The sequence below is a fragment of the Pseudorasbora parva genome, chromosome 18, assembly GCF_024679245.1.
Source record: "Pseudorasbora parva isolate DD20220531a chromosome 18, ASM2467924v1, whole genome shotgun sequence".
NCBI lineage: Eukaryota > Metazoa > Chordata > Actinopteri > Cypriniformes > Gobionidae > Pseudorasbora > Pseudorasbora parva.
In genome coordinates this window covers 23,885,187-23,908,536 of record NC_090189.1, presented here as the reverse complement: position 1 = coordinate 23,908,536, position 23,350 = coordinate 23,885,187, and the positions used below count along the sequence as shown (strand labels likewise).

General features: G+C 36.3%; 2 protein-coding genes across 2 annotated transcripts in view; one reads left to right on the top strand and one right to left on the bottom strand.

Annotated features, from left to right (window-relative positions):
• Positions 1–23,350, bottom strand: part of pcxa (pyruvate carboxylase a) — a 166,510-nt gene that overhangs the window by 24,072 nt on the left and 119,088 nt on the right. Inside the window, exons 11-14 of the mRNA XM_067423622.1 lie at positions 11,347–11,491; positions 6,932–7,021; positions 6,167–6,388; positions 648–804 (exon numbers count right to left, since the gene is read on the bottom strand). Of these exons, the coding sequence (XP_067279723.1) occupies positions 648–804; positions 6,167–6,388; positions 6,932–7,021; positions 11,347–11,491 (614 nt within the window). The remainder of the gene's footprint in view (positions 1–647; positions 805–6,166; positions 6,389–6,931; positions 7,022–11,346; positions 11,492–23,350) is intronic.
• lrfn4a (leucine rich repeat and fibronectin type III domain containing 4a) overlaps positions 20,898–23,350 on the top strand; it is a 12,106-nt gene continuing 9,653 nt past the window's right edge. The window contains exon 1 of the mRNA XM_067423623.1: positions 20,898–21,303. The gene's annotated coding sequence lies outside the window, so the exon portion shown is untranslated. The remainder of the gene's footprint in view (positions 21,304–23,350) is intronic.

Here is a 23,350-nt window from a genome sequence, read left to right as displayed (position 1 = left end):
AATATAGCTGGACAAAGTTACATTCGCTCCCATTATAATGATTGGAAGAGCCAGGATATAATTTAATATAACTCCAATTGTGATAGGCTGAAAGAAGAATGTCATAAACACCTAGGATGGCTGGAGGGTGTGTAAATTATGGGGTAATTTTCATTTATGGGTGAACTAACCCTTTAAGCAAGCATTTGGGCTAATTAAAATGTCATTTGCTTATTTTGCTAACAGTTTATGCAAAAAAATGTATCTAAAAGATTGATATTTGTTTATTTCGGCACTGGAAATACTGAATGGAAATTGGAAGCAGCCATTTTATGGAAGGTCTGAAACAAAGCCATTAAATGAGCAGAAATGCTCCCCAGCTCCATATTCTAATAAGAATTAAAAGCCATCTGAATGGTGCTTAGGGCCAGAGTAAGAACTGAATGATTTTTCAGTTCATTTGTTCAAGTCTGCATTCTTTCTCTGATGTGGAAGAATTTCCCACTTGATTCCTTGCGTGCTTCTTCAAAAGGACAAAAAGAACTGCAAGTGGAATCTGAATCAGAACATTTAATTCCTTGGGAATTCCTGTCTGTAAAAAAAAATTACATTTCTGAAGTTCATTCAGACTTTGAGCAGGTTGTGGTGTAAGATAGCCCATGACTGACTTGAAGACGGCATTGTCGGGGTAGTTGGTGTATCCAACGGCGTTGGCACCTCTCAGAAGCATCTGAAAAGGCACATTTGGCATCAGAGCCCTCAACTCCTGCAGCCTTTTCCAGGGACACTCACAAAGGAAACGCATTGCCACATCAAACGTAGCGCCTGTTTAAAAAAAGAAGAGAGACAGGACAAAATAAATAAATAAAATTAGAGGATCAGAATATCCAGCATTAGTCGAACAGATGTGGAAAACTCTAAGAAGCAAGTAAACCCACTGGAATCATACTTCCACATTTTCATTCCAGAAAATGCAAACAGCATCCATCAGAAAATCATAAAGGCTAAATTATGAGCAATTATTTTTGGTGAATCAAAAAACAGTTCTTAATGAAATCAATTAATAAATTAATATCAGCACTGAATGACTCAAGTCTGGTCTTTAACTGGCATTAAATATTATTATGCCATTTAATGCCATTTTTATAATTTTAATTAAAGCTTTAATGACACTGCTGACTGGTTGTTTATATGACAATGTCTAAAATACATTGGGTCTCATTTTCTAATAATTTACTAATTACTCTCAAAAAAATCACTGCCTTCTTCACAAAATGTTTGTACGCACATTAATTTATTCTTAACCTCTTTCTGATTTTAGCGAATGTGGAGTATTCTAAATGAGCGGCCATGTGCACATCCACATGTTTCTCCATATAAGTGCTTCCCACACACACTTTCCTTACAGCCTTTTGTCACTCTCGTCAAACTTGCCACTGTTTGCAGACGGGCTCTCGCCCGGACCCTTGAGCAATGCTCAGTGTGCAATTCTCACCAGTTCTCACAATAAACACCTTTTATAAAGACCCAGATTACAGACCTCATTAGCCAGCTGTACATACGCATATATCCGCATTATTCAGAGAAACCTTGCAGCTGAAGCTATAATGCAGCTTTTCCTACTCTTTAACTGTATATGATCAAATGTATTTAAGATTAAATTGTCCTGTACATTACATGCTGAAATAAATAATTCCAATGGATAATCATGTTATTTCTGGCTCAGGTATTTACTTTCTCTTAAAAACTCTTTTCTTCATGCAAACCATTATCCATATCAACTGTCTGGTCTAAGGATATCAGCTCCAACTTTATTTTCCGACCAAATTTGGGAGAAAATTACATCATCCTCAAAAAAAACAAATCATCAGATGTTCCATTTGAAACTTCTGCGTAGACTCTATCTGTCCCTTATAAAATGCTTCTATATGCATCGGCCACCTAGCCTAGAAATCTAGACGCACCCTAGCAGCAGCAAATTTAATCTGCCCGCAAGTGTCGTCTAGGAACTCTCAATACCATTCTGAGCTGTGTTCCTCAAAATCTGGACTGCCCAATCACATCGTGTATAGAGTCGGAGGGCGGGGCCATAATGACGACGGCCGAGTTGCGTTTGCGTGCTTCTAGTAGCCTAAACACAGAAACTGGCGAACGGCGGCGGTCTTTCGAATCAGCTCTGACCGAGACTCTGGAAGACTTGGAGTTAAGCTTTTCTCTGAGAAAAGAACAAAGAACGGCACTGAAGTCATTCTTAAAAAGGGAAGATGTGTTCGGAGTTTAGCCGACCGGATACGGCGAATGTTTAATCAGTCAGCGAGCTCTGCTTCACCTTCGTTGCTCTGGTTGGTGTAGCGCTATCCTATCGCGTGCAGAGGGAGTTTAAAAGCAACCGTTTATCCCGCCCCTCGGATTGAGCCCTGTCTATGAGGAGTTTCCAGACCAAACATCTTGATGTGGGTCTGGCTTGTCAGGCTATCGGCCACCTTCACCAAATTGTAATATATGTCCGCAGAGGGCACTTGGTACATATTTACATTTCTTTTTGGAATACCCTGTACCTTTTCACTTCTGGTCTCAGCTTGCTCCTGACATTTAATTTCTGTTAGATAAGGATATGGTCTTGACTCCAGAACTCATCTTCTTAAATAACTCTGAATTGGCATTCTCTTCACAACATAAAAACATATTTTTAGCTGCTCTCACTGCTGCAAAGAAAATGTTAGTCAGTCGCTGGATATACAGTATTGTTCAAAATAATAGCAGTACAATGTGACTAACCAGAATAATCAAGGTTTTTCGAATATTTTTTTATTGCTACGTGGCAAACAAGTTACCAGTAGGTTCAGTAGATTCTCAGAAAACAAATGAGACCCAGCATTCATGATATGCACGCTCTTAAGGCTGTGCAATTGGGCAATTAGTTGAATTAGTTGAAAGGGGTGTGTTCAAAAAAATAGCAGTGTGGCATTCAATCACTGAGGTCATCAATTTTGTGAAGAAACAGGTGTGAATCAGGTGGCCCCTATTTAAGGATGAAGCCAACACTTGTTGAACATGCATTTGAAAGCTGAGGAAAATGGGTCGTTCAAGACATTGTTCAGAAGAACAGCGTACTTTGATTAAAAAGTTGATTAGAGAGGGGAAAACCTATAAAGAGGTGCAAAAAATGATAGGCTGTTCAGCTAAAATGATCTCCAATGCCTTAAAATGGAGAGCAAAACCAGAGAGACGTGGAAGAAAACGGAAGACAACCATCAAAATGGATAGAAGAATAACCAGAATGGCAAAGGCTCAGCCAATGATCACCTCCAGGATGATCAAAGACAGTCTGGAGTTACCTGTAAGTACTGTGACAGTTAGAAGACGTCTGTGTGAAGCTAATCTATTTTCAAGAATCCCCCGCAAAGTCCCTCTGTTAAAAAAAGGCATGTGCAGAAGAGGATTCTTGAAAATAAAATAGCTTCACACAGACGTCTTCTAACTGTCACAGTACTTACAGGTAACTCCAGACTGTCTTTGATCATCCTGGAGGTGATCATTGGCTGAGCCTTTGCCATTCTGGTTATTCTTCTATCCATTTTGATGGTTGTCTTCCGTTTTCTTCCACGTCTCTCTGGTTTTGCTCTCCATTTTAAGGCATTGGAGATCATTTTAGCTGAACAGCCTATCATTTTTTGCACCTCTTTATAGGTTTTCCCCTCTCTAATCAACTTTTTAATCAAAGTACGCTGTTCTTCTGAACAATGTCTTGAACGACCCATTTTCCTCAGCTTTCAAATGCATGTTCAACAAGTGTTGGCTTCATCCTTAAATAGGGGCTACCTGATTCACACCTGTTTCTTCACAAAATTGATGACCTCAGTGATTGAATGCCACACTGCTATTTTTTTGAACACACCCATTTCAACTAATTCAACTAATTGCCCAATTGCACAGCCTTAAGAGCGTGCATATCATGAATGCTGGGTCTCATTTGTTTTCTGAGAATCTACTGAACCTACTGGTAACTTGTTTGCCACCTAGCAATATAAAATATACTAAAAACCTTGATTATTCTGGTTAGTCACATTGTACTGCTATTATTTTGAACAAGACTGTATATATTAAATTATACATATATATATACACTATAATTACATTGAAGTACATTGCATTAACTGTATTATAATCCATATATTATTTATATATATATATATATATATATATATATATATATATATATATATATATATATATATATATATATATATATATATATGGATTATAATACAGTTAATGCAATATACTTCAATGTAATTATAGTCATGTTAAGCTTAAATAGAACTTCTTATTATGATTATGAATCCATAGAGTTCATTTTTGTGTGACGAAACTATTACGAAATCCTCTGTGACTTGTTATTAACATAGTTTTTAGGCACATTTCACACACAAATATGAACCTACGCATGCTTCGTGAATGAGACCCATTACTTTTTGCTAGTAGAAGTTGTTTAATGTTTTTTATATACAAAATGGCCAAACACATCATCAAATCATTTGACAATGGAACTGTACTGTACTGTACATATTTTTAACAAATATTTATACATTAAAGGGGTGATGAATTGAGAAATCAACTTTCCCTTAAACTTTTGATATATAAAAGCCAAGGTCAATGTAATATAAGATTATCCTCTAAGTTTCAGAGCTGAAAACTTCCTTGTTAGTCAAATAAAAGCTTTTATAGACACCAGGCCCAGAAAACGGTTGTGTGTTTCATCCTGACGTCATCTAGGGGCGAAACACTGACTCTACAGAATAATTGACATGTGTAGTTCAGTAGCCCCGCCCAACGACTCATCGGATCACGCTAGCCAGCAGCAAGAAACATGCTGAAGAAGATAGCAAGATATTGTGGTAGCAGCAGAACCTGGAACAGTCGCTGCATAAGCTTCCTTTGGATCCTAATATTAGGAATTTGTGATACTTCATTTATTTTTAATGAAGTTCCAGCTCACGTGGGGAAGACCGTATACGTGTGTTTGTTTCATTTCACTGTAGAATCGTACATAGAACTGTAGAACAGGTGAATGAGAGGTGGATGAGAAATAAATCATTGTGTTTGTTAGCTAAAGACGTTTACGAGCCCTGTGAGAGTATGCACATGCAAGTGGACCCGGGCCAATAGGGGGCCCGCGTGGCCTCCCATGGGGAACTTTTAATTAAAACGAGGGAATTAATTTTTAATTCATGGCAAAATTAAATATATATATGTGTATGTATGCATGTCATGTGTAGTAATTTTTTTTGTTTCTCTGTCATTTCTTGTGTGCATTTATTAAATAGGCTACGTTTTACGACAGCGCAAACAACTCAATACTCCGTCATTTTTTGCCATACAAATAAGTTCAAGACATAATTATATAATAATTATAATTAAACGCAAAGTTTTACATTTTAAAAACATTTCTAAATTCAGTTCATATTTCCAACAAACATATAACATATGACAGACAAATAACGCAATTGTAAAAAAAAAAAAAAAACAGAGTTACCACCATTAAAATATTTCACCCTTCTCTCCTATGTATTGACTACAACCTGACAGAGAATGGTAGGCTAATTAACTAAATGTTCTAAATAAATATGCACATAGCCTAATAATAATATTAATAATAAAATTAATAAACTCAAATATTCTACAACTATAGACACACTACAATACCACAAATTACGGAGTATGCTATTTTAAGTTATGTTGCTATAGGCCTAAGGAAAAAATCCAAACTTCAGTCTAATCATCGTCAAACTAAAAATGCAGTCAACCAAATAGAAAAAGTTATTTGGCTCAATTTATACTGTCTGTTGTAATCAATCGTGACTGCCGCTACAGTGCAGTGGTGTTATTCCAAACATGTTTTTGCTCATGTGAATGCTGTCATAGACCGAGTAATACAAAGCAGAAAGCACTATATACCATAAAAAAAAGTTTAGCATCGAAATTCGAATACAGAAATTAGACTAGGCTATATAAATTCTGTAATGTAAATAAAGGCATTTTTTACACGTTTTTACACGAGAGAGAGAGAGAGAGAGAGAGAGAGAGAGAGAGAGAGAGAGAGAGAGAGAGAGAGAGAGAGAGAGAGAGAGAGAGAGAGAGAGCACGAGGAAGGAGAGAAAACAATAGTGTCAAACTAGTACCACACCTCCCCAGTTTTCCACGCTGAAGAGATTGCTGAAGTTGTGAGCCACAAAAGGTGCGATCCGTTTAAGGTCGTGAGTGCGTACGCGAGTGGCCAGGAGGGACTGGTGGGCGTCTCTGAATGTAGTGTCCATAAGCAGCAGACCCTGGTGGGCACGCACCGCCTTCGCAAAACCATCTGGGCCCTCTCTCAGCAACACATCCCTGAAACCCACTGGAGGCTCACCTGCAGAGTGCATACACACAAACACACGGCCAATTAATAATACAGACATTATCACAAACACCACACTGCGTAGGACTACAAAAAAAACCCACAATTTTTAACAGCGCTATTACTCACATACAGACACACAACAAATGCACAACAACATGCATCTCAATGGACATATTACCCAGAAAGAATAAAGTAGTTTTTCCAGAGCACAATAATTGATTTTCACTCTTGGCACATGTCCAAACAAATCCACACAAGATGGAAGTAAAAAGTGAATGAAAACATGGTGGAGGGGCTCTTTTGAAAACAAATGCCTTAATTGTATGTCCCTCCAAGTGTAGATTCATAATAGAAACACGGGTAACTTCATGAAAGACTGTGGGATGAATTATGACCACCTTCTGTAAGACGTAAACATATTCTACAACATGGCTTCTGCAGTACATCAATGAAATATCCCCGTAACCAAGTGCAAAGCAGCTTATATGGAGTTTGTAGTGTGAGAAACTGACAGTGGGAATGCAAGATAAGGTAAGTGTGTGAGTTTCTTACCGAGGGGTACTGGTGGGATGACCGGATCAATGGGGGAAGGTTTTGCCTTGACAGGTATTGGAGTAGTCGGGCCGTTCACCATAACATGCCCTGAATGACGAACAAGAGCAATCACACACAAATAGCCCAAACTGCTTCAAATCCACCTCTGCTGGTATAATACAGTGAGTGGATGGGTCAAGTGGACTGGAAACTGTGCAGCCCACGTTACTTTAAAGGTTTTGGCTCTTGACATGACTCGAAACTCAAAAGGGGCTGCTGAGAAAGAGCAGGGATTGTGAAAAGTAGACATTGGTGACCCTGTCTGTGAAAACCCAGCTTCAAGTCATTTTTTTGTGATTCACTGTTTTCTACATAAAATCATCCTAAATAATGTAAAGAACATTTTGTTAAAATATAACCTGGATATCTCTAATATTAACTGAGTATGGATATTTGAAAGATTTGCTAAATTTCAGGTTTTTGAGAAATTCCAATATAAACAAGCTTATTTTTAAAACTGCAGCACATTTGATGCATAATTATCCTGAATATGAGCCATATGCCACATTAAAGCTGAGATTCTCTCATTTTCAGTGATATATGACACATTTATTAGAAAAGTTTTGTAAAACAGGCCTATTTATTATGGTGCGTATGTCCAAAAAGCACAAAAACATTCAAACGAATTGGGGGTACAAGAGCTTGATTGTAGCAACAAAGTCAATTAATTGAAATTATTCGTATAACTTTATTATCAAAATTAAATATCCATGGAAAAAGTCATTAATATATAAATTAATTAATATATTACATTTCAGTAGAAACTCTAACTTAAATTATTTTACCGGGCTACATTAAATACAGTACTGTAGTAAAAATAAAGAGAAGGATAGTTCACCCAAAAATGAAAATTCTGTCATCATTTATTTACCCTCATGTACCCTCAACCTGCACTTTCTTCAATAAACCTGGTTATATCATTATTCGGGGTAATTCCACCGAGATTAATATTGGAAAAGCTGTTTAAGCAATCAGCAATTTTCTGTTCCTGCTCGCGCTTAAGTGCTGCCATGTCAAATAGCCTAGATAACTTTATTCATTAATCCAGTGTTTCCCAAAAAAATTTCAGTCATGGCGCACTTTGAAAATGTTCTAAATTTTGTGGCACCCCCTCGCATACATTACACTAGGGGTGTAACGGTACAGATTGCTCACGATTCGGTTTGTATCAAGGTTTTAGGTTCACAGTTTCAGGTTCACGGTTTCCGTATGGTTCGGTATTTCATATGTTCATGGAAAAAAGGATTACTGTCAAATAAAAATAAAGAAAAGAACAAATAACTTAAATACAAGCAGCAGCAGCACAAATAATTACTATTGAGCAAAGATAGGCTACTCATAAAATAATGCTTTTCTGGCTTTTCAGGTAGGTCTAACATTAGTTTTTAGGTCAATAAACTGAATAAAGTAATCAAATGAAAAATTACTGCATATTTAACTGTTTAAATTAAATATTATTCCTTAATAAACTTACAAAAGCTATTCAATCAAGAGCAGTGAGTGATTCCTTAGCTTTTTTGACATTAAACAGACAGCAGTAAAGGCTACTGTCCCTTTAAGACCCAGGGGTATCGCTTTCTCGACTGTATGTTCAGATTGTTCACTTAAGGCATATTCAGACTATGTCTGCTTTGATACTCATCAAGATGGACATGTTGACATCGGCTACTTCTGGTGTGAGTTTGTCCGTTCAAGCACAAGACTTGAAAGAGAGCTCAATAGATGTGCGCTGAGACGTGCATGTGCGCGCTTTCGGATGACCGCACAGAGACAAATCTTCTCACATCGCGATCGCACGTGAGTTCTCAAACCCGTCTTCTGGCTTTACACCCGTATTCATATTCGAAGATACGGCAGCGCTCACATGCACTGAACAAAGTTTACTAAGAGAGACCGTTTGCCCACTTCTATCATTATTATCGCTGTTGTAATGTATCACAGAGGAGCCAACACGTGTATCCATCGACAGAAACATATATAACGCATTATTTTCAAGTTACAACCTATATTAAAGATGCGTCATTAGATGTGAGATGAACCGCGATGCAAAGTGCGTGCTGAAACCTTTTACGCGGCACCCCGTGCACCATGGTTGGGAAACACTCCATTAATCTGACCGCACCACCATCCACAACATGTTTTAAATAGACACATAGCAGGTCTAATATGACTTTAAATTAAGATGGTTAATATTGGCACAATATTGAGCTACAAAACAAAGAAAATATTAAAATATTGGCGATGACACGAAAATATCTCCACAGTCATCTGAACCAGGCTTAAGTCACGATGACCTGATTGCTGCTCGTGCCGATTGATATTAATGTCTTTCTCTTCCTAATGGTAAAAAAAAGAAGTTCCTAAACCGAATAACATACGAATCAGCTGGTGCTGTTGTGCTGAAAACCCAGAGATGAATAAAATCGATGTTTAGGGAGCCCGCATCTGGTATTTTTTTTGTGCAAAAGTATAAAGTGTAGTGTCAATAAAATTAGCAAAATTAGCACTAATTTCAGCATTTATGTTATGAATTAAAAATTGTGTATTGTATCTCAAATCCCTTGGCATAATTCATTTACAGCAATAAACACACAACCTATTTTCGTAATTTTTATGGCTATGGCTCTTTGACGATCATAATCTCATAATTAAATTTTGCGACTGAGCCGGGGGTTTCACAGATGGGGTCACATTTGTTTACCGTTCAAAAGTTTACAGTTCTGTAGGATTTTTACAAGTCTCACCAAGGCTGCATTTATTTGATCAAAGTACAGTAAAAACTGGAATGCTGGGAAATATTCTTACACTTTAGAATAACTGTTTTCTTTTTTAATATACTTTAAGGATTAGTTCACCCAAAAATGAAAATGATGTCATTAATGACTCTCATGTCGTTCCACACCCGTAAGACCTCCGTTCATCTTCAGAACACAGCTTAAGATATTTTATATTTAGTCCAAGAGCGCATTCAAGTGTATGCACACTATACTGTCCATGTCCAGAAAGGGAATAAAAACATCATTACCTTATCATAGTCCATATGTGACATCAGTTAGTTAGTTAGAATCTCTTGAAGCATTGAAAATACATTTTGGTGTAATAATAACAAAAACGACTTTATTAAGCAATCTCTTCTCTTCCCTGTTTGTTTTCTATTACAAAAATATTTTAAAGTATTGATTTATGATTCGGATCGCGTGTCAAACTGCCAAACTGCTGAAATCATGTGACATTGGCGATCCGAATCATGAATCATTCCGCTGATTCATGACCGTTTGAATCTTTATTTGAGGATTGAAAACAAACAGGGAAAAGAAGACAATGCTGAATAAAGTCGTAGTTTTTGTGATTTTTGGACCAAAATGTATTTTCGATGTTTCAAGAGATTCTAACTAACTAACTGATGTCACATATGGACTACTTTGATTATGTTTTTATTCCCTTTCTAGAAATGGACAGTATGGTGTGTATATACTTAGATACGCTCTTGGACTAAATATAAAATATCTTAAACTGTGTTCTGAAGATGAACGGAGGTCTTACGGGTCTGGAACGACATTAGGGTGAGTCATTAATTATATAAATTTCATTTTTGGGTGAACTAACCCTTTAACATTTAATTTATTCCTTTGACAGCAAAGCTGAATTTTCAGCAAAAATTACTCTAATTAGTCTTCAGTGTCACATGATCTTTCAGAAATCTTTTTAATATGCTGATTTGCTGCTTATTTCTTATTCATTTTACTTAATAAAATTAATGTTCATTTATTTACTTAAATGTATGTGCATTCAAGTTTGATAATTGCATCATTGCTGAATAAAAGTATCAATTTCTTGATGCCAAAACTTTGAATAGCAGTATATTAATCTTCACAATTCTTTTTGTACTACTTGTACTGATATTAAACATTCATAATGGAAACACTGAGTTGTTTTGTAATATTCATAATTTTATAAATGTTTATAATTTTACACAAGGAAATTACGATCAAGGCAAAAAGGCCCAGATATTCTCAATGTGTGGTCAAAAACGTAAATGCTCTTGCAGGGTGTTTATTGTGTCATGACATATTGTGCATTATTTACATCTATATGATCTGATTTTATATTTAACGGCTATAATTGGTCATATTGAGAATGTAATTAACTAATTCAATTGAGAAATATGACACAAATCGAATGTTTTATGCATAGAAAAACCCCCTCATAAATGTATAAATGTCTCTGAAAATCGATTATAGGGGAGGAAATGCCTCTTGCCATAAAAAATAGTTAATTTCCAACACTGTAAAAAACTGATACCACTCATAAAATCAAATAAAGTCACAAAACAACATTCTGTACATCGAATCATTTGTTCACAAAATGGTTACCTAGATAGTGAAGCAGTTTCTGTGCTCGGTTCTGCACCGGTTTGAGGTTGAAGAGATCTGGATTCTCGTCTATGAACTGAGTATCTACCGTCCCATTCAGGAACTGATTATTGCTCAGAACATTCTGGAGGAACGGGATGTTTGTCTGGGGAGAGAAGAGAGAACAGACAAATACATTTTTAACTAGTTTTGAGGAACTGATGAGCTGAGAGCTGCAGAGAGCCTAAAGTGGGCACCTCTTGAGAGATGAAGACCAATCCAACACTGCGTTCACACACACGCTGAGCTTACTGTAGGTGCTAATGGTCCTACACAGGGCAGATGGGGCCATTCGGTAGGCAGTTCTAAAATCAATACCATTATCCAAACACTCAATACTCCCGTCCATCACTATCAAACCTGCCTTTGAGTGTGTGCAAATTAGGCTTAGGGTCACTGAGTAAGCCATTGCTCACTGTTAGTGCAAAGACGCAACTTCATATCATGAGCTGAAACGCAATACTTTTAAAGTCCTGCATTCTCTATATAGTTTGTTACATGTGTTCCAGCAGCGCTTAGAGCTGAAAAAGCTGAATGAGAAGAAATGTCCAGAATCCATTAGCCAGATTGTCGGTACTGGACTCTGATGGAAACCAGAGGAGCGGAAATAATAAAGATTCAGACAGACATGAAAAAAAAGAGTATGAAATTTGAAATGGTTGCAGAGATAGCGATTTGGAGAGGTATGAAGTTTCCTTTGTGTATTTTATATTCAATCAAACATACTGTGTTTAACACTAGAACTACCGGAATACAATAACTACCAGAGTTAATACTGACCATTTGTACTAGACTGCACCGAATGAAAATTTTGTCATGTCACATTTACATTCAAAGCTTCTATTGAGGTTTTAGAATGAAGCTTTATATGTCAGTTTGTCATAATTTATGACAGCATCTCCGTAAAAAGTGTCAAAGTCCTCAAACTAAATCCTAGCCTGGGAAAACCCAGACAACTTCTGGCAAATTAAGATTTGCTCTGCAAGTAGCCTGGCAAAGAGCTCATTCAAGCCCATTTCTAATCAGTTGAATCGCGGCACTAACCAGAAACGTTGAGGCAGGCTTTACACGATGACGACAGTGCAGCAAAGGTGAATAGATTTTGAACATTACAAAGATGGATGCAGCCGTGGAACATCATTAGTTTGAATCAGATATCACGTCTGTTTTAAGCAATTTCAACTTTTCCTTTTCGTTAAATCCCGAGCAAAGAACAACACTCGGCTACCAGATGTGGATGATGGTAAATCATGTAAAAATGGTAAATAATTGTAAATAAATAACTAGCGTAACTATGCTCAAGTCTGAAAATGTTCTAACACATCTGAAATGACTGAATTTGAATAAAGTTTGTGAGATGTATGATCTTTTTTGTAATATATAATTGTGTAAGAGCTACTGTACCCAAGGGTGCATGCCTCGCTTTGTGTGTGGCAAGCGGAAGAGCAGTTTTTAAACAGCAGTGTTTTTGAAAGTCTAAATGCCAACAAATATGGATTCAAGAAAAATATTTTGTTATATAAAAAACATGTTGTGAATTTTGAAAATTGTTAGATTTATCTTCTTTTCAATACATTTTGACTTTTGGAATTTACAAAGCTCTGGATTTTTTGGAAATGTTAGGATTTTACGAAACAATCTTATGCAGCCACCTTTAAGGCTCTGAAGCAAGGCTAAAACCTGTGCCATTCAATCTCTTTGTTGCTTCTCTTTCATAATAAAAACCACTAGAAAGTTGCTAGGCAACAGTGATGCGCATCTTCAGTTGCGGGGAAAACTAGTAAACACTAAAATAATACCGTCCGTCTGTAATTCGTACGGTCAAGTTGAACATAATAGCCACTCTAGGTAGAAATACTTGTTTTAAATAAAATAACTATCAGAACAAAATATACACAGATTTAGCAAAAGTCAGGGTAATAATAGCTATATGGGTTTAGTTTCAACAAAGTTATTACATTGCAAAATTTAAAAAACGACACATTGGTAGTTCTCGTGTTAAGAGTAAAACGAATTATTTTGTAATTTAAAAAAAATAAAAGATTGCAAAAAGTCTTCTTGAAGGCCCACTGAAGTGCCTTGAAACACACAGGATTGCTCAATGTTTTGACGTAATGCTCCGATCCAGGCAAGTTTTTGAGCCCATAAGTTAAGACTATAAACTACGACTCACAACTTTGTAGCGTTCCAGGGAAAAGACACGCCAAACTCCCTGAGCGGCAAGGAATTCTGATAGCTAGATGTTAACAAAGCATGGCGGACTGTAAGTGGCTTATGCTCATTTTACAGTAATTTATATTGCCAAAGGTCTTACTCCTTGCTTATTTGAGGTAAACTGAGGAGAAAAAAACAGCGCGTAAGGCAATAGAAGCAGTTATACCTTTTATTTTACATTATTTGTATATCCCTAGGGGCTGCAGTTGTTTCGCGGGCTGAGTGACGTCAGAGCAGGTAACTGGGAGTACATCGATCTCCTACGAGTACACGGGTGGGAAGTCAAGGGTTTGACTGCAGTTCCAGCGCACTTTCACAGGTTGAAGGTTGGAAAAACAAACCAGAAGGTTGGAAAAATCAAACAGCTTCTCCCCCATTTTGATATAGCCAATAGCATTGGTTTATATCACAGCTCAGTTTGCTCCTAATCTTCTCCATATCGCTTTAAAATAAAGCATTATGTGCTGAATTTAAATGGGTCCGACACGTTTTGTCCTCTGCTCTGACTCGCGCATGTGATCCAATTTTGGTTTCATGGGGACTTTAAGGAAACTTGACAACAAAATTATTTGCAGTGTGTAAAATGTAGTGGGCATGGTCAACCTGTCACTTCAATCGAGAGTAACAAACAGAAAAAGGCCTTTCATCCTGGTGGGTAGAGACCGCCTACTGAGATGCAGCTTCACTCACAAGCAAAACTTTTCAACTTGCAGGCAAAAGATTTAGACCCGCAAAAAAGAAAAGAGATGAAGATTTGTGATGAAAAGTGTTTGAAGTGCATAAAGAAAAATAAAGATTTTCAAAGATTTACATTCAATCTAAAGAATTTGATGAAATTCTGTATTTTTGAGCCTTGAGGAGACTTTTTTGTAATCTTTTATTTTTTCTAAATGATAAAATCATGTGTTTTACTCTCAAACACAGTGTGTTTGATTGAATTAAAAAAAGGCTCCATAGAGAGAGAGCAGATGTGAGAGACTCACAGAATCAGCAAAGTGTTAATTGAAGCTCTATAGTTTTGCCGCTTGACATTTGCACCCCTGCCACATACACATCACACATTGTTTCACTACAGAAGGGTTTAGCAGAGACCCTAAAAGAGTGAAGGAAATATCAAGGATGAGGAATACAAAACCAAAAGTCAGGCTGAGTCCAAATCTTCTCCCAAGAATTGAGAGTTGGAAGAGTCAGTTCTAATCCGCCAGCACTCTGACCCAGATTCTTCTGACTGAAGGATTCTTCCTCATTCCAAATTCCTGCTCATTTCAAACTTTCACATTATTGCTGTATGGATTCCACAGCCATTTCACTCACATTGTTTTTAAACATTTGTGTTATATTGTTATATTTTTATTTACTATAATATTCATAAGCTGGCTGTTATTTTGCATAAAGTTTTACTGTATAAACCACTTTATTCTTAGTATTCTTCTGTTGAAAAATAAAGTGGATACTACCGGGTCAAAGAAATTTCACACATGTACTCATTCCACATATTACGATTTTCTACATTTTATAATAATAGTTAAGTCATCAAAACTATGCAATGCAAACAAAATTATTGGAATTATGTATTTTATGTTATTTTATTTTTATGTATATTTGAGATGACACCCTTTCTAGATTTGCATCTTCAAGAGGAATAGAGATATGTTTTTAAACCATATTGAATGGGTTCCAACATATTCTGGACCAGGGTTTCTCAAATCTGGCTCTTGAAATTCACCATCCTGAAAAGCCCATCTCCAATACTGATCAAACTCAATTGCCCTGTAGCTTTCTAGTAATCCTGAAGGCCTTGATTAGCTTGTTCACGTGTGTTTCGTTAGGGCTGGAGCTCAACTCTGCAGGAAAGTGGACACTGAGGGACAAAGTTGAGAACCCATTATTGTCTTTCCTTCTTTGTTTTGTCAATGCCAACTCATCCATTGAAACATAAATACATACATTTCCAAATTCAGCATGAAGTCAAATGCTTAACATATGGTCAGGATATGAGGAGACTTTCAACCAGCATTACAAAAACATTTTCTATAGTTTTATAACTGAAATACCAATTTAAATTCAGTCAAGTGTGTCCCAACTTTTAACGGAAAGCATTTACATTATGCCCCACATACAGAATTCTCACAGACACCCAGACATAATGCAAGAGACTCAGAAGTCCCTAATGTTTTGCTCAGAAAATGTATAGCTGTAGGACAAAGTGCCGAAGCTACATAATTTACATACTCCTACAATAAGATGCACACACCTGTAGTGAAAAACCATTGTGACCACTTTAGCTGACAGGCAGCAAGTTTAACCCTCTATGGTTTCGAGTTGCCTCCAGGCAACAAACTAATTTGACGCACTGTACCGAAAGACAAGGCCTAATTCATGAATCGTTTCCATCAAAAGAAATGCATCCACATGAATCCAATCCTAATGTGTCTGCATTATAGCCATGAATTAAGCCTTATTATTAGACTCCTGTCACATTATGTAGATAACTATACTAGTATTTCCAAGAAGAATGTGCAATATACAATGTTTTCTGAAGACAACAAGTAAAGGAAAAACTTGGTTTCTGATTTCTAAATGTAAAATTTATAATGCATTAAAAATAGATCAATGTGTCTGTTTCCATGGTTAGCTATGCAAATCAACACTTACATTTCTTCTGCATGAAAACATCCATTGATTCACTTTATATGGCACAACGTTGCCTTGAGGAAACTAACTTCAGAACAAAAGAAAATTAAAAAAGCGTTTACTTTATCCAGTTATATAATGTTTTTTTGGGGGGAAACAAGGCCACCAATAAAAAATAACCATAGGATGCTAAAGAGCATGCACGTAAATCCACAATAATGAAGAGCTTTCTATTTGCTGGTGAAGGAAATGTCTTTTTACAGCTTTGATTGGACTGTGTCATTTAGTGGTAAACCACTGGCTATTGCCAATTCAATGCCCACAAGTTCTCCACAATGACTGAATGAAGTTAGGGAAGAGAGAAAACATGGGAATTTTAACATTTAGGCATAGAGACATATGTCTGTTTTAATTCTACCTGGAATATACATTTAAAATAAGGAGCAGCCCTATAGAAGAAAGCAGGGTTCAAATGAGCAGTTACAATGCCAACCATCCAACCATGGGACCTGTATAAAAAGACAGATGGAAGTACAGATGGCAATATCACAACATAGTCTCACAGATTTGACTAGCTCAGAGTTTGGAGCTGTCAATGGTGCTGAAATATCTCAAGTCCACTGTGCTTTTCACTCTGTTTCCCAACCTTCTGGGTCTCTGCAGCCTCATTAGAAAGGCTCAAATATGCTTTAAACAAAATCAAACTAGAAACGTGTTCCTTTTAATTCACATTACATCAGATGAATATTATAAAACCTATCATTATTATAATGAGGTCTTCCGCAAGTTTTGACAATTCTGAGGGCAATCGACTGAGAAACTGAGAAAAACAACAAATGTATTCATAAACAAAATCCACATGGGGCATTAACTAAATTCAAGACATTTGTATTATTTTAATTCTCATCTTTCAAACCTCAATCAGTACGAAATACCACCCATGAGCAAAATACATCACCATTTGTACAAATGTGAATGAGAAGGGTATCGGCAGCAAAAACATCTTTGGGAAATACATAAGATTTAGTTCTCACATTGAAACAGCAGCTGGGTTATCATTCAAACGTGAAGCGAATCTTTTCAAAGTTCGCAAAAAAGAACAACAAATGCAAATTAGGTGCGTTTCCATCAAGTTGTTTGAGCGGATGACGGTGGTATTGGTAACCTAGTAACCAACAGTAAATAAAACTCCCTCAGCTTAACTTAATGTGAAAAACACTTCATGTGGCTTAAGAAAGTGGTATTAAAAGACCAAACTCTGTAAACACCAAACTAATAAAGCATACTATGTATAGAAAAGCAGTGGAGTTTAGAATATGAACACAACACATTAAGTTAAGCATTTTCCTCCAAAGGAAAATCAAGAAAACACTTATAACGAGGCTTAATGAACAAAACAGTTATAAAGAATATATTATACATTGTTATTAATAAAACACAGGCAGGTTTAGTAATTTGCAAAAACCAAATATGTAGTAATACTTAGTTTGTCATAAATAAAGATGGAGAATTTTTTTAAACAAGCTCTCTCATCTGAACACAAATTTGTGTTGTTTCGTCATATTCTGGGCTCATCTGCTTTTCTGCACATATATACTTTATTAGTATCATGTTTTTTGAGTTCAGCCTTTTAATATCCCTTTTTAGTAAATTTACAGTACAATACAGTACAGTAAGTGTTGTAGAATGTCCCGATCAGGAGAAACAGACAATTAGTCATGTGGGTTTAATGTTCGCTACGTCAGAATTTATTCGGCAAACGCGTTTCCATCTCCCATTATTCGCATATTATAACTCTTTTTTTGTCAAAAAAAAGTCAAAAAACCACCTCAAGCGAACGTAAAACTTTTTTTTTGAATTAAGGGATGTTTTTGTGTTTTCATCACTTTCTGATGTGATACTTTAAAATACGCATTAAAGCCGGGTGATGGAAAATAGCTAATGATTTGTTATATTATTAAACATAATTTGTTATGTTATATTATTAATATCGCATATTTCCATCACACATTTACTGTATGTTTTGATGCATGTTTTGGAATATAGTGTATTTCAATCTTTTGGAATTAAGCTTCTTATGCTCACCAAGGCTGCATTTATTTGATAAAATGCTGATTTGCTGCTCAAAAACATTTATTATTATCAGTTGTTGTGTGATTAACATTTTTCTGGATACCACAGTAGTGGTTTACAATAGTTTATATTTTACTAGAGTATCCAAATGAACTGTCAAAACACGCATAGTGTATTGTTTTGTTTTTAACCAAATGTTACAGAACTAATATTTAAGGTTGCAAATTAGGTTTAAGAACAAGAAACTAAATCTTGCAGTAGCCCGTTTAAATTTCCCCTAGGGTGGACGCATCACTCTTTTTATTTCACTTCTTTTTACAATTAGTTGTGGTTTAGTTCCAGCAGTTGCGGTCTCTTTCTTTATGCAGGTGTAACGTACATATACACATGAATCATTCATATTTGTCTTATGGTACTTAAATGTATTATTCATGATTTGTTATAGTCAAATGCCGCATAGACATGATTTAACTGAACCAAGACTGATTCTGGCTCGCCAGCCAAATCTTCAGTGATACGTCAGCCACAGTGAGGTTTAGCAGACTCTGAGCCCACCGGTTACATGCTCCAAGTGTGTGAAGCAGGGCTATAGCGGGCCGCTGGCAATGTTGCGTATGGTCCGCTTAGCTGTGCCTGGGCCTCTATATATAGACCCGCATAAAGACTGAGAGTGACTCACGCTCACCTAAAATCACAGAGCCCAGAAAAACAAAGAATATGGGAACCAGGGAGAGAACATGAGAAACTGAGTGCAACTTGGACTGAACATATTTGGCTCCTTCTCTATTTCTCAACTTTGCTGGCTGTGTAAAGCTGTATTAGCCTCACACTCATAAGATGATTAAACAGCTCAGCTTATAAGAACAACTCTCTCATGATAGTACAGACAGAACCCCTGATTGCTTGCCTCAACAGCAAGTCATACCACACTGGACCAAGACACTAATTTTAGGCTAACACTTTACATTAAGATTCAATCTGTTAACATTATTAAAGGGGTCATGAAGTGAGAAATAAGCTTTTCCTTGAGATTTTGATATATCGCAATATACAAATATATGTTATATATATAAAAAATATCGGTCCTCATAATATAAGAATATACTGTATGTTTTGGAACTGAAAAATTCCTTGCTAGTCAAATAAACTACGTTGAATGTTGGTATGCTGCCTGTTTCCAATTAATTGCAGGTGGATAAATCACAGTTTTTCTTTATATATATACAAAACTTCCAATGTGGAAAAATAAATTCCGGAATATATCACCTATATATATATATATATATATATATATATATATATATATATATATATATAGTGGCATGATATATTGCAGCATGATATATATATTGCGAGGGCTATATATATCTATATCTATATACATCTATGTGTATGATTTAACCAATCATAGTAGTAGTTCGTTTTTAAAGGAAAATCATAAAATTATTCGTGATATAATTAGGATGAATTAAATTAATCAAAAGTGACAGTAAAGATATTTATAATTTTATAAAATATTTCTATTTCAAATAAATGCTGTTCTTTTAAACTTTCTATTCACCAAAGAATCAAAAGTATCCCTCATGCCACAATTTTTTTTTAAACAGCATTAAACAGATTTTTGAAGGATCTTGTGGCACTAAAGACTGGAGAAATGGCTTTTGTATTAAAATAAAAAACTGTTATTATAAAATGTAATAATATTTCCGTTTTACTGTGTTTTTGGATCAAATAAATGCAGCCTAAGGATAAGAGTCTTCTTTTAAAAAACATTAAAGAAATTGTATCAATCCCAAACTTTTAAACAGTTTATGCTAATGTTTTTTTTTTTTTTTTTAATGTATTCATTAACATTAGTTAATGTATAATGGAAAGTACATTATGTATTTTTAAATTAGCATGAACCTAGATTGATAAAACTTGCCCATATTTAGTTCATAATAACCAATTCATTAACTAATGTTAACAAATTGAACATTATGGTGAAGGTGTCTTGCTTAATTTTTTGTACTGATTTTTACTATAAAAAAAGAAAGAAATTACAATAGTAGACTATGCTAATTTAGAAATGGGGTGGGGGCCCATGTCATAATCGATCAAAGGCATCAGAATCAGCACCAGAATTGTTTAATTATATTTCTAAAAACAGATTTCTCAAAATCATGCTCTTTCAGTATCCGTTTTTAACGATGTACAATAAATTGGCATTTACATAAGGTAAAAACTATATAGGAGCATTTGTGACAAAAGTTCTCAGTGTGTCTGCTAACAGATGATGCCCTGCTGTTAAAAATATACTGTCAGAGTGATAGTGCTTTGGGCAATTCCTCTCCACATCCAACCCCACACCCCAGTCTGCCAATACACTCTCATTCTGCCATTTTTACCCTTGTATTTCGTCTCTCCCCTCATACCGAGAGCCAAGACTGCTTCAGGCTCTACCACTCTCCCTCCATCGTTTTCTCCCCCCGCCCTACCTCTCTCTCTCTCTCTCTCTCTCTCTCTCTCTCTCTCTCTCTCTCTCTCTCTCTCTCTCTCTCTCTCTCTCTCATTCTCTCTTCCCTCCCTCCTGCTCACTCTGCCCTTGCTGTAGCAGACACATTGCAGTCGCAAATGCTCGTACTCACATCAGCTTGCTCCCTGCATCAAAACCAACAAACCACAGACTCGCGCAGTTCAAGAATACAAAGCAGGACTGAAAAGGCAAAAACAAGGCTTTGATCGATGTCAAAAAAGCGACATCAGCTAGGACTCAACAGCACTGTTATATAAAGGTTCTTCGAGGCTGTAGGTAATGGTTGCCTACTTTGTGGGCAGGGTTTCCTGGGACCGTTTGCAAAAGTAAAAACAAAAGAAGCTGTCGGGAGATAAACGAGGGGTGAGGATGCTACTCAAAATCCCTCTTGGAGAAACCTGAGATGTAGAGGGAAAGGGACACCTGGAAAGAGCAGCAGTTCTCTCGGATGGACGCAAGCAGGAATTTGGAAATAAAAAAAGGTTGGTATATGTTTTTATTTACCCTTTAGGTATTTAAGAAGCTGAGAAGGAATGGAGACAGATTTGGAGTTAGTTAGGACAGAGTAAAAAGACTAACTGTTCAGGATAAGAGAGAAAAAAATAAGGAGGAAATTGTGCAGTGAAAATTTGTGTATAGACCTCAAGTCCATCTATACAAGAGTGCATGCACACACACACACACACATACACAGACAAATTTGGCTCAGTCAGACCCACAGGGTCTGCTTGAAAGCAGGTCTAATTGGATTATTTGCTTTAATGCGCCAGTTTACAGGAAGAATCAATTAATTTAGGATTCTCAATAGTATAAGATGCCGACATCAGCAAACAGACATGAATGCCTTTTCTTTCCAACATGCTTTCTACTTTAAGATGTGGGATCTGAGCTAAAAGTCTATGCAAAAAAGAGAGAAGAATGTAAGCTTTTAATATTGGTTAAATATTTATTAAGAGGGGTTTGCGTTTCTTTTGATAGTTCACTCCGAGATTAAATGGATTGGAAACACTTGCTACTGGGAGCACCTTTGCAAATAGAAAGAAACAAGCTTTCACTGGATTTAGAATTAAAAAATGTTGTTAAGTGAAAGAGAATTTGGAATTGTTTCCTGAAACACAGGAAATTATGAAAATCAAGAAAGAAAAAAAAAACAGGCATAACAAATTCCTTTTAACTGACGTTCACAGATGATTATGGAAACGGGGTGACTCATGACAAAGAAAAGAACGGCAAGACAGTCATGATCCATTTGACCATGCACAGATCAAATTAAAATAATCATGATTTTGATCATTAACTATGAGGAACATAATGACCCTCAGCACACCTTAATATTTCCAGTATTTCCAGTGTGACTTCTTTATTTTCATCTGAAGCAATAATAGGACTAGCAGGGCATTTTGTCTATAACAGAACTGAAAGGATTGGAAACCATTTGATGAAACAGAACAGACACAACCAGTATGAAAAATTACAGTATTTTTTGTTTGTAATTTTCTTCTTTCTCTCCCTGCACAAACTAGCCTACTGCTGGCAGGTTTGTCAATTGTTTGCAGTTCAATTCAAGATTCAGCACAATGAATCCAAATCCCACTGGGTATTCATTCTTTATAGCAATTTTACACACATACAGCTTTGAGCCAATTGCACATGGTTATTTATAGAAGATAACTACTCTCTATGCTGCCCCATCTTATCTCTCCATCTCACCCTTTCTCACTTCCCCATTATGTAAGACTGAAATGAACAGGCCAAAAACACAAAAACAACAAATAGAAGCATAATAACACCACCATTGCAGCATAACACATATTTGTTGATGGTGACTAATGGATTAATTAAACAAGTCAAGCATTAGCACATGTTCATCTACAATAGTGCATTAGATAACACAGGTCTTCACTCTTGTGAAAGCAATTAAACTTTATTTACACGCTCGTTGCCGCTCCCTACTCTCCTTGCACTGGTTAGATTGTTTCTGTCCATGTGTGCGACAGAGCAGACACACACAGACAGTTATGTATCAGGTTAATGGAGTAATCAGACCCCTGTAGGAGAGCAGGGAGCAGCAGAGAGGAGAACAAACAGAAGGATATAAGACTTGGGTAAATAGATACACTTTGTCTGCACACACAGCCACAACAACAGCCACATAATCTCACATCTGCGATGAGAAGACAGCAAAGGCATTCATCACTTAGAATGTGACTGATCATCTTGGGGCTTGTCCCTGGCAGCCAAATCGAGTCTCTCTTTCGTTCACAAAACAGGGGGAAAGTTTAAGGTTCTTGCTGCACTTGCTGGACAATGATAAATGTGTTTAAATCCAAACAACTGATCAAGGATTCCATGTAGATCATTAATCTGAACCAATGGACATTGCCAATGGTAGATTGGCTCACAATTAGCTCTTCTTTGATACATAGTTGGATGAAGCGAGCTTATACTGGATGATTGATTAGAAAACACCAAGTCTCAGTGGATAACCACATTTGTGCAGGGGATTAGTGAATGGAAAAGCAGTCCCTG